This window comes from Eptatretus burgeri, chromosome 14, assembly GCF_056783735.1.
Source record: "Eptatretus burgeri isolate ZD-2024b chromosome 14, Ebu_testis_v1, whole genome shotgun sequence".
Lineage (NCBI taxonomy): Eukaryota > Metazoa > Chordata > Myxini > Myxiniformes > Myxinidae > Eptatretus > Eptatretus burgeri.
In genome coordinates this window covers 46444636-46461398 of record NC_140974.1, presented here as the reverse complement: position 1 = coordinate 46461398, position 16763 = coordinate 46444636, and the positions used below count along the sequence as shown (strand labels likewise).

Below are 16763 nucleotides of genomic sequence, written 5' to 3'. Positions count from 1 at the left end.
ACCTTGACCTTAGACTTCAACATCCTTGCTTTCTTTGGTCTTGGTGATGCCAGACTTTTCCACTGACGGCTCTGCCGTTTGGTCTCGGGATCGTATTAGAATATCGACGATTCATCGCCAGTAATGACTCTCCCGAGCAGGTCTGGATCGTCCTCGAGGCGCTCGATAATGTCTTGACAGACAGTGACTCTTTGCTGTTTCTGGTCCTCGGAAAACAGCTTGGGGACCATCTTTGCGCACTCCTTGCGCATTGAGATTTTCAGGGATGGTGCTCCAGACAGTGTTCTTGTTGATGGAAAGTTCCTCAGCAATCATCCGCACCACGAGTCGACGATCTGTGCGCACCATCTGCTTCACATGCTCGATGTTGTTCGCTGTTCTGCTCGTTGAAGGGATAGTCTTCGACCTCTTCCCATCCCTCTTTGAACCTCTTGTGCCATTCAAATGCATGTGTACGTGACATAGTTTCTTCCCCGTAGACTTGCTGCAGCATTGCGAAGGATTCGGAAGGTGTTTTGCCAAGCTTGGCAAGAAACTTCAGATTGGCTCTCTGCTCACGACTCATAGCGCGACAACGTGTAAAGAACGACCTCTAAAAAAAATAAAAAAATAAAAAAAATCACACAATGAGCGCAGTCAACCATCACCAATCATATATGTTGCTGGAACGTTGCAAAAGACTGTGACGCAACTCATTCATTCAAGTTGTGTAAGTGGAGCACACAGCAGGATCAGTCCCGTTACTTTTTCGATGGACCTCATATGTATATATGTATATGTATATATATATATATATATATATATGTATGTATGTATATATATATGTATATATATATATATATGTATATATATATATATGTATATATATATATATATATATATATATATATATATATATATATATATATATATATATATATATATATATATATATATATATGTATATATATATATATATATATATATATATATATATATATATATATATATATATATATATATATATATATATGTATATATATATATATATATATATATATATATATATATATATATATATATATATATATATATATATATATATATATATATATATATATATATATATATATATATATATATGTATATATATGTATATATATGTATATATATATATATATATATATATATATATATATATATATATATATATATATATATATATATATATATATATATATATATATATATATGTGTATATATATATATATATATATATATATATGTGTATATATATATATATATATATATATATATATATATATATATATATGTGTATATATATATATATATATATATATATATATATATGTGTATATATATATATATATATATATATATATATATATATATATATATATATATATATATATATATATATATATATATATATATATATATATATATATATATATACATATATATAAATATAAATATATATAAATATATATATATATATATATATATATATATATATATATATATATATATATATATATATATATATATATAGTCGCAGATCCAGGGTTTGAGGCTTACCATGAGGGGAAGCACATGGGTCCCTCCCGAACGCCCAGTCCTGAGGCCGCCAGGCACAGGTACCTCCACACACTGACAGGTTGCAAGGCAACCACGAATGCCATGTAGCAAAGCCAATCCAGGTAAGGAAACACTACAATACATTGCATGATAACGTACCTGTGGATGGCCTGCTAATTAGGGTCACGTACCCTCGTCACACATTCGGATTATTGCCGAGCATTACAGTGAGTGTGCGCTGGCTAACAAAGCAAATTATTGGGGTACAACTTCCCGTCTAACTATACTTGTGCACTGTGTCAGACTAATGAAGGAAAAGACAACCGAGAGAGATTGTAAATAACACAAACAATAATTGATTACAAACACACAAGCAAGCAATCATTAAAAGCAAGTATTTATAAGCAAAAAGCCACATACGAGCAGATTTAACCATAACATATATTCTTCTTCAATTTTACTGAAACAAAAGACTTGGCCATCATTCATTCAGGGGAGAAGGATATAACAAGGAGGACTTGAAAATAAAATAAAAGTAACATGGAAAAAAGGAAAGCAGTCTTTCCTTCTCTCCTCACAAATATACAAGAGAATGCAGAGGAAAATAGATGGGGGAAGATGGGCAGTGGTGATGTGATGAGATTGGGACACGCAGCCACGTCCCTGAGGTACCCAGACCCAGTCGGCGAGTCTTCTCCGGCATCCCAAATATGTGAGATATATAGGCGACTCGCCCTCTGCCTCAGATTCTTCTTCCTCAAGCTCCCGTCGATGAAGTGCTGCGTTCACCCTCCTTGTCCTTTGTGGCCGACAGAATCGAGAGGGCAGGACGACATTTGTGGAAGTGTTCTTTTTCCACAGAAACTCGACACCAACTGCTCGTGAAACCTTCCTTTCTTTACCCTCACACACTTTTGTTCCTTCCCTCACGAGCCTTCTGCTCATGCAAGCTTGTCCCGTTTTCTCCTTCTCTCAGCCATCTGTGCAAGAGCTCTTTTTGTCCCTGCTCATGGAAGTTTTCCCTGTTCACTTCTGCCTTCTGCTTCTCACAATCTTCAACCACCTTCAAGGCACGAACATTCACCGCCAGGCAAACTACGTTGCATCCCGCTACGGCCTCTTTCTTCTTTCAAGAGCTTTTTGCGTTCCTGCTCGTAAGAGCTTTCCCCATTCGCTTCTGCTGCTTCTTCACATCAGCTCTCTTCCTTCCTCCCACAAACTCTCTCTCTCCCTCTCTCTCATTGGTCCACAGCCGATGGGGGCGAGTCCACGACACCACTTGTGGAATTTGCCACGCCATTCTGAGGGAACTTTCAACGAAGACCCCACCCCCCTTTATGTGCCCAAAGCCGCGACGGAAGCCCCTGAAACCTAAACCCCAACCCTAACAAACAAAACCTAAACCAAACACTTCTCGACTTGTAATGTGATGCAACTAATTCAAATATAAATCACGACAAATGAGCTGATCTTGAAATTATTCATAAAAAAAAACATAATAAAGAAAATAAAATATACATATGCTCAGTGGCACCATCAGGAACCCATGCATAATTACAGGAAATGAAAAACGTACACCATGTTCTGAATGGATAGAGGTAAACCTATTAATGCCAGAGGACTGCTTCTGCAGTAAAACTGAAAGTGCAAGACATACGTGTGTGCTGGATATTCCCTCCATGAGAAGGCGAGTAATCTCAGCTTGTCGTTCAAATTCTGTTTCGGCCTTGTGGACGTCCATTTCAGCCTAAAATGTGGAGGGGGGGACAAACCAAAATAAAAAAAATAAGAGACAGACAAGAAGAGTCGGGTTGGGCAGGTCTACAGAAAAAACCTTGCACTCACGAGTTGATATGCCAGACAAGAAAGCAATGCTGGTCAAAAAACAAATTATAAGGACAATGCAATATTGGCTATGTCACTGACTTTTCCTACCTCCTCCATAATAAGCTGCATGGATGGACGCAAGCACGCGCACACACGCACACCGCAAGCCCCAAATTAACCTATCAATTCCATAAGCCAAAGTGAGAATATAATGAGATGTTAAAATAAAAGACACTTGGACTGTGACAGTAAGGATTTCCTAGACTGTGGAAGAGGAGGGATTTGGTTATCCTCACCCTGGCATGGGCAAGGGGAAGTGCTATTACAGTGGTGCAAACGAGGAAGGCAAAATAACTTTGGGTTAAGCGATTTGCTTCATTATGAGACGAGGAACCGACAACTGGAGCAAAAGGAAATGGAGGAGGGCAACTGTACTTGCCCTGGCAAGAAAAAAAAAGAGGATCTCCCTTACCATGACAAGGTAAAAGGGAAGAAAATGTTCCTTACCTCATCTGAAGACACATGCTGTGAGGGGAGGGGAAGGATTGTGCCCACATTCAGACATCCTTTACCCCACAATGAAGAGGGATAGGAATGCCTTAACTTAGATCAGAGTATGATAAACATTCACTGTAGTGTAAACAAAGGGATGGTATAGGGGTTGATGGGAATGGACACTTGTCGATGTGCAAGAGGGCAAATGTTAACTTGGGACCACTTGGTGAAAGGGGAATGGAAGAGTAATCACTGGTCTGAAGGAGGGGAGACAAAAAAAAAATCCCTTGCAAAGAAGTGTGTAAGGAGAGAGGTGGGTGGGGGAGGGGGGGTAAAGAGTGGGAGATGCTTACTGTGGCGCGGATTTCTGCCACATGTGCTTTACGTAAGCGAGACTTGCAAGTGTCGAGGTCAAGTCGTTTCGACTCCAAGAGTTTCCGCTCTTTCTGGGGAATGGATACGATGAAGGAACAACTGAATCACCATCATTGGTTTTCTTGTTACATTGGCATTTCAAAATATACACAACTGTATTTTCATTTGATCAAATGCTTCTGATGCATTTTCCACTCACCCTAGACTATAGAATCTAATGCCAACAACAATAAATCAACCCAGGTAGTCCACAGGTATTGTTACCCTGTTATCAAATACCATTCTGACTGAGAAACATGTGAGTACACTGTGTGAAAGACCTTCATATGCAGCATGGAGTATTGCTCACCACTCTGGGATGGCACCCCTGCCTCACACCTTGGAAATCAAGGACTTCAAAATCATTGCAATCTCCCAGGATGAAGCAGAGTCTCCGCACCGATCACTTTTACATTGCAGACGGGTCAGTACTTTGTCTTCTACAACCTAATGCATGGTCTTGCACCCTCTGCCCTTTATCCCCACCCCAGGGCACACACAATCTGCCTTCAACCCCCTTCTGTTGAAACTCTCAAAATCCAAACTCACTGCTTTTCCAATTTTTCTTTCTACTTTTGGTGATTGAGAGCTTGCAGCTGCAGCCATTTTGTTCACCCCTGATGTCCTCTTGCCCTCATTCCCTATCCTTCAAAGTCTCCATCTTTTGTCCTTCAACATTGATTTTGTCTGTTGTCTGTTCTTCAACCCCTGAACTTCAACATTTGTCTGTTGCAATGTCTTCCCTCACCCCACTCATGAAATTTTGAGGACAAGTAATAAGGAATGAGGGCAAGCTTAATGAGAGTAGAAAAGACAAAATGGAGGGAGACTTGGTAGAAAAGTGCTTACGTCCCGATCCGTTGGGGGAAAGTGCTTACGTCCCGATCCATTGGGGGAAAGTGCTTACGTCCCGATCCGTTGGGGGAAAGTGCTTACGTCCCGATCCGTTGCGTTCAAGCTACTCCACGAGCCTCATTGCCATACACAAGTGTGCACAGGGGTTCACAGATGTCACATGCAAACTAAACAATTAGGGTAGTTATAGAAACGAACCAAATTTGTTCTGTGCATAAAAATTAGACTACTTTGTGTTCAAATAAAAAGTGTAATAGAGAAGTCATTCCAATAGAGATCAATGAAACAGATTACAATTGGTTATCAACAGCTGTAATACACATGGATAGGAAGACATGTGCACCACCATGTCCACAGCATATCACAGCAGCAGAATAGAAATTGATGAACATTGACTTTGCAGGTTTTATTTATGTCCATTTCATTTTGTTTTGTGGATAGTCTGCTTACAAATTTATTTTTTTTTTTTAAAGCTCATCTCACGAGCTGAAAGCCTGATTGGGAAATGCCATCATTGTGGTGAAAAATGAACGAGTTATACAGATTGCAAATTATGCACCAGTCATGAGATCTGGCAAGCTGCGAGTACGTTTACTCGTCCAATTGCCATCTTCAAAAACGAGCAAATCTCAACACGTGCGGTTCACCCCCTCCCAGCTCACCCATTCGTTTTTACATTTACACTCGAACGTCTGGTTAATTGATAACACACACTGAGCACTCACCAATCGACCACAAATGATGTCAACACTTACAGCGATAGTCTTGCAATCTCCATTGAGGAAGTTTCCAAGAGGAACAAGGAAGGCATGGGCAACGTTCTGTACAAACTCCCTCTCGACAACACCCAGAGCCTTCTCTGTCTCACCCGCACTAACAAGTGCACTACCTGCATGCACAGGTAGCACAAAATATGGTACAAATGTCATTACTACAAGTATTTCAATTACAGAAGTTTAATGCTATTGAAGCAGTCTTATACACCACCCTATTTAACATGTCCTCGTACTGCAAAACTGGAGGTTCTTAGAAGTATTTACAAGGCAATTTGGTCTCGTGTTATAATTAATTTTAAATAAAATAAAATAAAAAGATTATAAAAGTTGGATAAATACATTGATTCCTGAATTTACCATCGTTGACATCGTGTCGATTGCACCACCCTATTTAACACGTTACATTAATAATTATTTGTGTCCTTTATAACATCTTTAAAAACAGTAGGTTTTCTGTTTGGATTGATTTTCAATGTTGTGTGACTGCCAGGCAGGCAGAGTTTAAAAGAATGAGAATAAAAAAAAAAAAACTCCCATCTGCACAAGTGCGATAGGGACACATTCAGAGACAAAGTACTGCTGAACGGCAGGTTTGTTATCTGATTCATGGTCAAAATATAACAAACAATTTAAACCAACTTGTTCCTCCATGTAAGCAACAAATATCTCAGGCTACAACCCAAAGGCTTCCTACATGTGATTATAATGTACACTCAAGCTCTTCGTAGGAATGGGACACCAAAGTGAAAGGGAGAGGGGGGGGAGGGGGTTGGATCCTGTACATGAGCTCGATAATATTTAATTAGTGCTCAAACAAGTTCATTTTTCCATCCTTTCACAAATGAAGAATGATTGTCATATGAAGCTATACCATAGCAATGGTTCACTGCATATATAATACAAAGTCATTCTTCCACATCAGATTTTAAAAGCCATTAGGTTATTTTGAGTGTTTACAATTTCTGAGATAATAATGCATTCTATTGGATGTGCAGTATCTGCTTCTTCTTGTTTGGAGGAATCTGTTTTTGGCAAAACTCAAGGCACAACCCTTCCTTTTCCTTCTCTTGGATTGATCACCCAAGTAGTGAACTGGGACGTTCACATCAAAGTCGAGGTATCCATCCATTGGGACCATACTCTGTACAGAGCATCGGTGCTGCCGAAGCAGTCTCCTGGGCTATTGGGCACAATCCTGGACGTGTCACCACTCTGACGCAGAATACTCAAATGACTCGATCATCACAGCAAGCTGGTACAAATTTTGCTGACCTCGGAAGGATGACAGGCCGAGTCAACCCCACCTGGTAATAATTCAATGGCCAAGCAGAATTTGAACTCAGGACCTGAGGATCCCAAGCCTGTCACCCCAACCAATAACAAGGCTGACACCAGGCATGAGATGTATAAATCCCACTTAAAATATTATTAAAAAAAATGTAGAATTCACATCAATCAAATATGCATCTTCGTATCTACAAAGTCTGCAAGAAAAACTTCACATTATATGATTGTGCAATAACAATGAAAGTCACAATTGTGGATAATAATTGCACAAACAATTTGGAATAAACGATGTTTACAAGACTGATCAAAATTAAAACAGTGTGCACCGTTACCATAGGGGGTACCCGGCCCAAACTCGCATCCTGCTTCAACCATGTAATGTCCCAGACACTCCAAATTGGTCATGCGTGGAGGTGCCTTCCCTTCAATCTTCTCAAAGAAATAGTCTTCTATCCGGGCATCTGCACAGAGGGATGACAAAGCAGGTCATTCGTTGCGAGCATTAAACCTGCAATGATAAATCTCTGCTTCATCCCGACTCAATGCACACTTCCACAAGAGACCAACAAAATATTCATTTCGAGTCCACAGAGCGTTTCTGTCACTAAAGTCTCCCAGCAAGGAATAAACTGGATGGTTTGCCATTTCAGCAGTATTTAGGGAACTTAGAATTTGGTCAAGGTGTTGACATGTTCGGTCAGTGCTGACGAACACCTGGTCACAATGCCAACTCTTGCCCCTTGTCCCAACGAGAAAAAGCCCCTTGTAGTTTGGAATCTGGTCAGGTAGCCGGTAACAACTCGCCTACTCATTATCGAATGACACCACAGGATCTTTCATGCCTTCCAAACCAATGCTAGCAGATGAGTCCCCAGCTCAACAGCTATCAGGGGATGGCTTCATTAACTCTATCACTGAAGGTGGACGGAGGTTATGTTTTTGCCTGTCTGTCTATGAGCAAGATATCTCAAAAAGTTATGAATGGATTTGGGCTAAATTTTTGTGAATAGGTTAGGTGTGTGACAAGGACGAATTGATTAGATTTTTGTGAAGATCCAGATGTTATAATTTTAAGTGATTCTTCAGCTTTGAGATGGCACCAAAAACGATGTACAGCACAATATTTCAAAAAGTAGTGCATGGATCATAACAAAACTTGGTGGAGGAGTTGGGTAGGTGACTAGAACAAGCCGATTAGATTTTCGTTCAGGTCTGGATGCAGATCTGGCCCACCAGTGTGATACAAAATAAACTGTTCAGCCTGATGGAGCTGCACCCTGTACTGAGCCATTCTTGTTTGAAAGCAATGTCCTTCCTAAGAAGCACCTGATAGTTCATCAGAGGTGGGAATGAAAAACCAGATGAAACAGCTCAAAGGTAAGTGTGCTACCCCTGTACCATCCTGCAGACTGACAGGATGGCCAAGAGGTACACACACTCACATCTAATCTGTCTAGCCTGAGTTTGAATCCTGAACCAGCTATAAACTGTCATCCCAGTGTTTCACAGGGAGGGCGATTCATAAATGTGTTTGCTGTCCCTCAGACAGACATTAAATAGGTGCCTCGTCTGCCAACATTTGTTGGTAGATGTTAAAGATTCCATGGTGTCAAGCCATCCCGAGCACCGTGAACAAATTCCTGCCCTAACCAGCAGAGGGCATTGCATCAGCAGCACAGCCATGACCTCAGCCAATGATGCTTCCCCAAAGTTTTGTCCTGCATACAAACAAAGAACATCCTGCAGAATAGTCACCAAGGTGACAGATTTTGTGGCATTAGGACTCTCCTCCACCCCTTTCACTGCAAAGCAGCATGTGCTTTCATAAACGTTTCTGCCAAGTAATTAAACTTTTATTCAAGGGAGCACAAGAAAGATCATTGACAAACCTGAAATCATGGAATTTTTGGGAACCAGTAGTTTCTGGCATTTGTCACTTGCCAGTGATCTCAAGTGAAATCAGCAATAGGTAATGTCAAGAAATTGAAAACAATAGGTCATGCTGATGTTGAAACCACAATAGGCAGACCAAAGTTAGCAGATTAGGCCACAACTTAAAAAACACAACATGGAATAATGCAATATATTGTCTGATATAGTCTACCATTTGGTGCAAAAGTGGAAGTGACAAGATCCAAATTGGGTCTGTTGCAAAACTGGACCAAACATGATTAGAAAAAACCCTCACCATGTCTCTCCAAAAGGACTGTCTGGAACCTCCCCCAATCTACTTTCTCAACAATCCTCTTGAAGTATTACATTCATTCAAGCTTTTGGGTTTCACGATCTGCCACGATTTTCCTGGAAAAACCACATCTCCAAACTCTCCTCCAAAGACAGTCGCCAACTGGGCATCCTATGCCGTGCGAAGTCCATCCTTGGCACACATGAGCTCCTGACCATGTACAAAGCTTTCATCTGCAGTCTGAAGGAGTACTGCTCCCCCCCCTCGAGGGTGGTGCTCCTGCCTCACACCTCGCTCAACTTCACGCCGTGGAAGCCAAGGTTTTTAGGATCATTGTATCTCCTGCAATGAAGCTGAGTCTTTGGGTCTCACTCTCTCAACAGAGGCAGGTCGGTGGTCTTTGTCTTCCACAGTCTCCTCTCCGGCTTTGTCCTCCTGCTCTGTCTATGATGTCCCCCCGATATTTACTGAACCTCACTCAAGGTCCTCCAAAAAAACCCCGTCTGGTGAAACTGCCAAAATCAAGAATCACTGTTCACCTTCACTCTAACATTAGTCTTTTTTTCCACCTCTGGAACAAACTCACACTTTCTTCAATCCCACTCCTCCCTTCAGGTCTTCACCTCCATCTCTTATTCTCCTCCATCCAAAATATTGATCTTTACGACCCCCGTTAATCCACCCTAAAACCTACCTCCTTCATATTCCCCGTTTTCCTTCCTGAAAGTCCCTGTAGTACCATCTTGTTTACCCTGTGTACCCTACTCTATCCCTCTCCCTTTCACAGATATGCTATATTGTCTTTGCTCCCCACTATTTGGTACTTGCTTCCCTCTCCCACCCCATTAAATGTTTCTGTGTATAAGCTCTTCCACAAGCCTTGAGTTAGTATTAAAAATAAGGATGAAATTAAAAAAAAAAAAAAAAAAAATCAGAAATTGAACTATATTCATTTATTTACTTATCTATCTATAATTCCAGCTGTGTGTGTGTGTGTGTGTGTGTGTGTGTGTGTGTGTGTGTGTGTGTGTGTGTGTGTGTGTGTGTGTGTGTGTGTGTGTGTGTGTGTGTGTGTGTGTGACTGCTGTTTCTCGACAACCTCTGGTCCGATGTAATTGAAACTCGCCAGATATATTGCTGGGGACCTGAGGATGTGCCTTTTCAAGGTTTGATATTAATCGGACAAGTGCTTCGCAAGTTATGGCCATTTATTTACCAAACCAATGGCAAGACACGTTGTTGCGTGGGCGTGGCTGATGGTGAAGGGAAGCTCAGCCGCGTTCCCCATTACAGGTTACAACGTATGGGCTTCCAGAGTGATGACTTCGTGTATTCTAATAATTTCTCTATTTCTTATGCGCATTTATAGATAAACACAATGCCCCAAGTTATGATCGTTTTCATTAGACTGTGCATAAATTTGGGGAACATCAGTTAGCTGGTATGCTCCGAAGCAGGAAGTAAATTATTTTTTGCACGTTTTTTTTCTCCTCTTTCCTCTTCTCTGCGTTTTTCCTTGCGATGACATTGGGAAAAGGCAAAATACGTTGGCGCTAATTGAATTGGCCATTAATAATAAATTGCGAATCATCGTAACTGCCATATGCGAACTTCCGGACAGTGAGGACTTCACTTCCAGAGAGTGCTGATTACTGTATTCTTTCTTTCTCGATTTTCTTAAACCCAATACCCCAATCCAGTCAGTGACGATTACTGTATTCTTTCTCGATTTTTTTCTTGATTTATCGACTTACTGTATTCTTTCTTTCTCGATTTCTTTCTCGATTTTCTTAAACCCAATACCCCAATCCAGTCAGTGACGATTACTGTATTCTTTCTCCATTTATCGACTTACTGTATTCTTTCTTTCTCGATTTTATTACACACAATGCCCCAATCCAACCGTCGTTTACGACAGCGAAGGAACGAAGCTGCGCGTCGTGCACGCGCAATGGAATTTGACGAAGCACGAGCTGCTCGCTTGACACGCAACGCAACGCGCATGACAAGGCGTCGTGCAGCTCAAACGGATGAAGAACGAACTGCTCGCTTGGCAGACAACACTGAACGTGAGGCAAGGCGCCGTGCAGAGGAAACGGATGAAGAACGAGCTGCTCACTTGACACGCGACGCTACGCGTGTGACAAGGTGTCGTGCAGCTGAAACGGATGAAGAACAAACTGCTCGCTTGGCAGACAACACTGAACGCGAGGCAGACAACACTGGACGCAAGGCAAGGCGTCGTGCAGAAGAAATCCCTCACCAGCGAGAAGACCAGCAAGTAAGGGATGCCCTGCGCCATCAGGACATACACCGTGCGAGACTAGAGCAGGCTCACCATGAGAATCGCAACCTTGCTCGATACGATGATACAGATTTCTTCCGAGAGCAACTTCATGTTGAGTACAGGCACGCGTTAAGCAGGACCTCATTATTTCAATGCACTAAATGCTCACATTGTGATGCGTTTGTGTGGACCGAGGAGAGAAGAGGATTTTGCTGCAACCACGGCAAGGTCGACCTTAAGTATGATCCTATGAATCCAAAACCCGGTTCATTTCCATCACAACCTCCAGATGCTATTAAAAACCTTTTCCTTAACCAGGACTTTGTGAAGCACGCGAAACAGTATAACAACGTGCTGGCAATGGCAAGTATCGGTGTCCGAGAGATAGGTATGCCTGGCTTCAATCCTGGAGTGCGCATACAAGGTAAGGTTTACCATTACATTGGTGCTCCTCTTGCCGATCTGGGTTGTACCCCACGCTTTGCTCAGATCTACTTTCACGATCCAGCCCACGAGCTGGAGTTTCGTCGTGCCCACACCTCGAACAGTAGCCTGAATGAGCATTTTTTGCTAAGAGCACAACAGGCCATTCATGAGGGCAACCCATACGTCCAGCAATTCAAATCAGCCATTGAGTTTGTGGTTCATAATGATAGCGCAAATGAACTGAAAATTGTATTAACAGGTCGCACGCGGCGCCGAGACCTTCATCATGGTACCGTCAACCTTCCCTCACCAGACAGCGATGTGGCTGTCATTGCTCCAGGGGCAATGACAACAGAGCAGTTTGGAAGGCTGGCAGTTGGTGTTCACCTCAGAGGAGGAGGTTTACAGACAATAGACGCCATGCATCCAGCGTATGACCCTCTATCATACATACTTCTGCTACCCTGCGGCTCCCAGGGGTACCACACTGAGTTAGCAGGGATAACGCCAACATCTTTCTACCGCTACCATCTCCAAGTACGTGATCCTACTCATCACTTCAAATCGACTACTTCGTGGTGGAAAGTTGACACAGCAGTACTTATGCGACATGATGGCAAAAATTGAGTCGCACAGTCTCAATTGGATTCGCTGCAACCAGAAGTCAATTAAGGCAGAAAAGTACAAGATCATCGTTGATGCATTGAACAGTGACGCTGAGGTGCTACCTGGACGCCTCACCATTCTGCCGCTGTCAATTTATGGGTCACCACGTTGGTATGCCAAAGAGTTTCAGGATGCAATGGCTTTGGTCCAAGTCAAGGGAAAACCCGACTTTTTCCTAACATTCACCTGCAACCCAAAGTGGCCAGAAATTAAACAATCACTTTTTGAGGGTCAGTCAGCCAATGAAAGACCCGATATCATCACCCGGGTGTTTCATATGAAGGTGGAAGCACTCAAAGCAGACCTCCTCAAGAATGACATCTTGGGACATGTGGACGCTTATGTGATGGTGAAGGAAACGCAAAAGCATCACCTTCCCCATATACACATGCTCCTGACCATGGCACCTCGCGACAAGCCCAGAACACCAGCAGATGTCGATCGCGTGGTCTCTGCTGAGATTCCTGACAAACGCACAAATCCGGAACTACACCGTATCGTGACATCACACATGATTCACGGCCCATGTGGGGAATGCAACATCTCGAGCCCTTGCATGGCAGACCGGAAGTGCACAAAGGACTATCCCAAAGCCCTACGAGAAACGACAAGCTTCTCTGATGACTCCTATCCCCTGTACAGAAGACGGTTCTGGCATGCGGTTTGAAAGTTTTTTTTGTTTTGTTTTGTTTGCACCTACGGGCACGCACTAGTTTATTTATAAACAAGAACGGCACTCTAGAGTGCATACCTCTGCCAGGTTGAACAGTTTATGTTTTGTATCCCACTGATAAACTGGATCTGCATCAGAACATGAACCAAAATCTAATCTGCTTGTTCTTATCACCGACCCCTTATCCACCAAATTTTGTCATAACTCATCCACAACTTTTTGATGCATCATGCTTTTTTTCGTTTTGTTGGCCCAATCTCTCAATGGTGAAGAATCACTTTAAAAGTTCTCATATCCAGATCTTCAACAAAATCTAATCAATTCGTCCTTGTCACACACCCAACCTGTCCACAACTTTTTGAGATATCCTGCTCACAGACAGACGGGTGAAAACAACCTCCGTCCAAACTTCGGTAACAGAGATAATAACTTCACTCTTTTCCTTCGATCAGTCAGCGGGCTCGGGGCAGACAAAAGCGGAGCAATTTCCTCAAGAGGCTCCACTTGCCACCAGGCATGGCAGGATCTTAAGCAAGTAAACAAGCCAATTTCCTCAGTTGTCATAATATTGGTAACAGTGCAAATAAAGGGTGGAAAATGGTTGTAAATCAAAACAGAAAATAAATGTTGGGAAAGAGATACAGCGATAAAAAGTGAGAACTGTATCAACAAGAGAAGGGAAAGGAAGGGAAATGTTTGACAAGGTCAAAATTCCACTTTGTTTTGCATATATAATAAATAAATAAATTACCCCCCTCCCAGAAACAAAACCCAACCTTTTCTTTCCCCTCCCTTCTCCTAACCCCTTCCCTTCCCCCTCTCCATCATCTCAGTCTCACTGGGATTAGGTTGCAGTAGGTACTCTGTTTGTTTGAGGATTCTCTCCGTGTTTATCCGCGTTGCCTCCGCACGTGTTACAAGGTTCTCAAAGTGTACATCCAACTCGGTCCGCTCAGCCTGGCCCAGCTTTTCCTCCGTGAACTTCCATGAAGGTGGGGAGTGGGTCGGCAAAAATGAGACATTTAACGGGATGGGGTAGGGTAGGGTGGAAACATGAAAAGAAGAGAGGTTTAACCTGATTTTTCAAGATCAGCAAAATATTTTAAAAGACTAAAACCTTGGAGTCAATCAAATGCTGAGTTTAACAATGCTAGACTTTAAACTAAAGTAAATTTGTGATAAAGTAACCTGACACCATGCCAAATAGAGAGTAGAGGGAAAAAAAAAATCAATAAAAAACCACTTAGAGTATGGGATCCAACATGAAACACTCTTGAGAATGCAAAATAGTGGGCCAGCCACCCTAACTAGTTATGTAAGAAAAACTTTGATGTCAGGTATTTTATTTACATTTGAGCAACCCTCAACTTTGATATCAGGTATTCAACAGGAAATGCCATGTGAGGATAATCAAGACATGGCTAGGTGGTAATCACTTTTTACTATGAGAGATCATGTTTGGCTGAGTAAAGAAGAAACTGGATTGAGGCTTGCGTCAAAGTGATTTGCAATTACACCCCCACTTCAGATACATTTGTACTAAAGCAAGGGAACACACGATAATGAATCAATTAATTATAAAGCCCAAAAGTCATTGTAAACCCCCTGACTATATACAATGGTTTCTCCTGCCAACAAGACAGCGACATCTATTGAAGTGCAAACAGCAATGACAGAGGGGAGTGGGAGGTGTGGTGGGAACAAGACCAATTGTTGGAGCACAGAGATGGAAACTAGTTGATACAATCTAGAGGGTCAAGCTGGATAAATTAGACATGGTGTCAGAAGCAGGCTTTCATGTCCAAGTAGTAATTTGGCAAAAGGCATGCGATAGTACTTTTATCTCACAGAACCAGACATTGTTGGAGCACAGAGATGGAAACTCGTTGATACAATCTAGAGGGTCAAGCTGGATAAATTAGACATGGTGTCAGAAGCAGGCTTTCATGTCCAAGTAGTAATTTGGCAAAAGGCATGCGATAGTACTTTTATCTCACAGAACCAGACATTGTTGGAGCACAGAGATGGAAACTCGTTGATACAATCTAGAGGGTCAAGCTGGATAAATTAGACATGGTGTCAGAAGCAGGCTTTCATGTCCAAGTAGTAATCTGGCAAAAGGCATGCGATAGTACTTTTATCTCACAGAGCCAGACTTGGGAAATGGTACGAATCATGTGCCAACCCTGTGAGCAACCCTCAGCTTGGGACGACAGACACTGCACCAGTCCAAATATGTAGTTCCCTCACCCAATGAATTGGAAAGGGTGCATGTTCAAGCCAGAAGACCGATTCATAAAATACCCACAATGCAGATATCATCCGATTGAGACGGCCAAGAAAGATTTGCTGATGAGTGCAAGATTAGCTGGTGCAAATGATCTGATAGCAGCCGAGGGTCGTTCTAGTTTTCCATGTAAAGAGCAAGCATTTGAAAGATGAAATAATCAGAAGAGAACAAACTGCATAAACATCAGAAAGGGGAGGAGGAGGATATGAATACCTTGTGTGTAGTTTTGATTGCAGGGTTGTTTCGTGGTCATATCAATGCCATGGGAGGGGTGGGGTGTCGGGACAAGATACGAGGGGACGTGTGAAGACAGTGGTGCCAATTTGCTTTGGCAGATACTGATTGAAGATAAAGACGTTGATAAACATGCTGGAGATGGGGGCAAGGAATTAAAACCATCGTTTCAATGTTCAGGGTAGAGTGGAGTTCAGTTAATCTCCAAAACCCTCAAAGCCAATGTTGTCATGTGGAGAAGAGCCTCCTTATGATGACAGCACATTGTCCCTACAACCTAACAGTATATTCCAGTAGATGGTGCTTCACAAGTGAGAAGTCTTGCTGACAGACTATTTACATTTGTTCTTGTGTTTTCTGTTTTGGACCAAGTCTATTCTCAATAAAGATCCAAGTTTTGTGGGCAATTGGGGGGGGGGGGGGAGATAATGAAGAAATGTTTTATGTTGGTTAAAGATTGTTGGTCAGAAGGAAATAACAAAAGCATGACATTTTCTTCAACTGGTGCCACAGCTTCACAAGTCAAGGTATAAGATGGGACACGGATGATTATTGCGCAGATAAATGAATGAAAAGAAGACGAAGAAGAAGATGAAAAAAAAAATCACTTATAATGTGCAAGAAGCCAACACTTGTAAAACTGAGCTCAGAGTTTTCATGAAGTGGTTACAAACATTGTGGAGAAAGTTTAATGGCAAAATGAATATAGTCATAAACAAGTTAAATTTGCTTTACCGTATCTTCAAGTATGAACATCATTCTGAGAACAC

At 41.8% G+C, this 16763-nt stretch overlaps 1 protein-coding gene across 1 annotated transcript in view; it reads right to left on the bottom strand.

The window, feature by feature from the left end:
- LOC147013092 (endophilin-B1-like) overlaps positions 1-16763 on the bottom strand; it is a 48654-nt gene that overhangs the window by 16700 nt on the left and 15191 nt on the right. Inside the window, exons 2-6 of the mRNA XM_085854666.1 lie at positions 14309-14450; positions 7565-7693; positions 5925-6058; positions 4254-4346; positions 3236-3325 (exon numbers count right to left, since the gene is read on the bottom strand). Coding sequence (XP_085710792.1) covers positions 3236-3325; positions 4254-4346; positions 5925-6058; positions 7565-7693; positions 14309-14450 — 588 coding nt within the window. The remainder of the gene's footprint in view (positions 1-3235; positions 3326-4253; positions 4347-5924; positions 6059-7564; positions 7694-14308; positions 14451-16763) is intronic.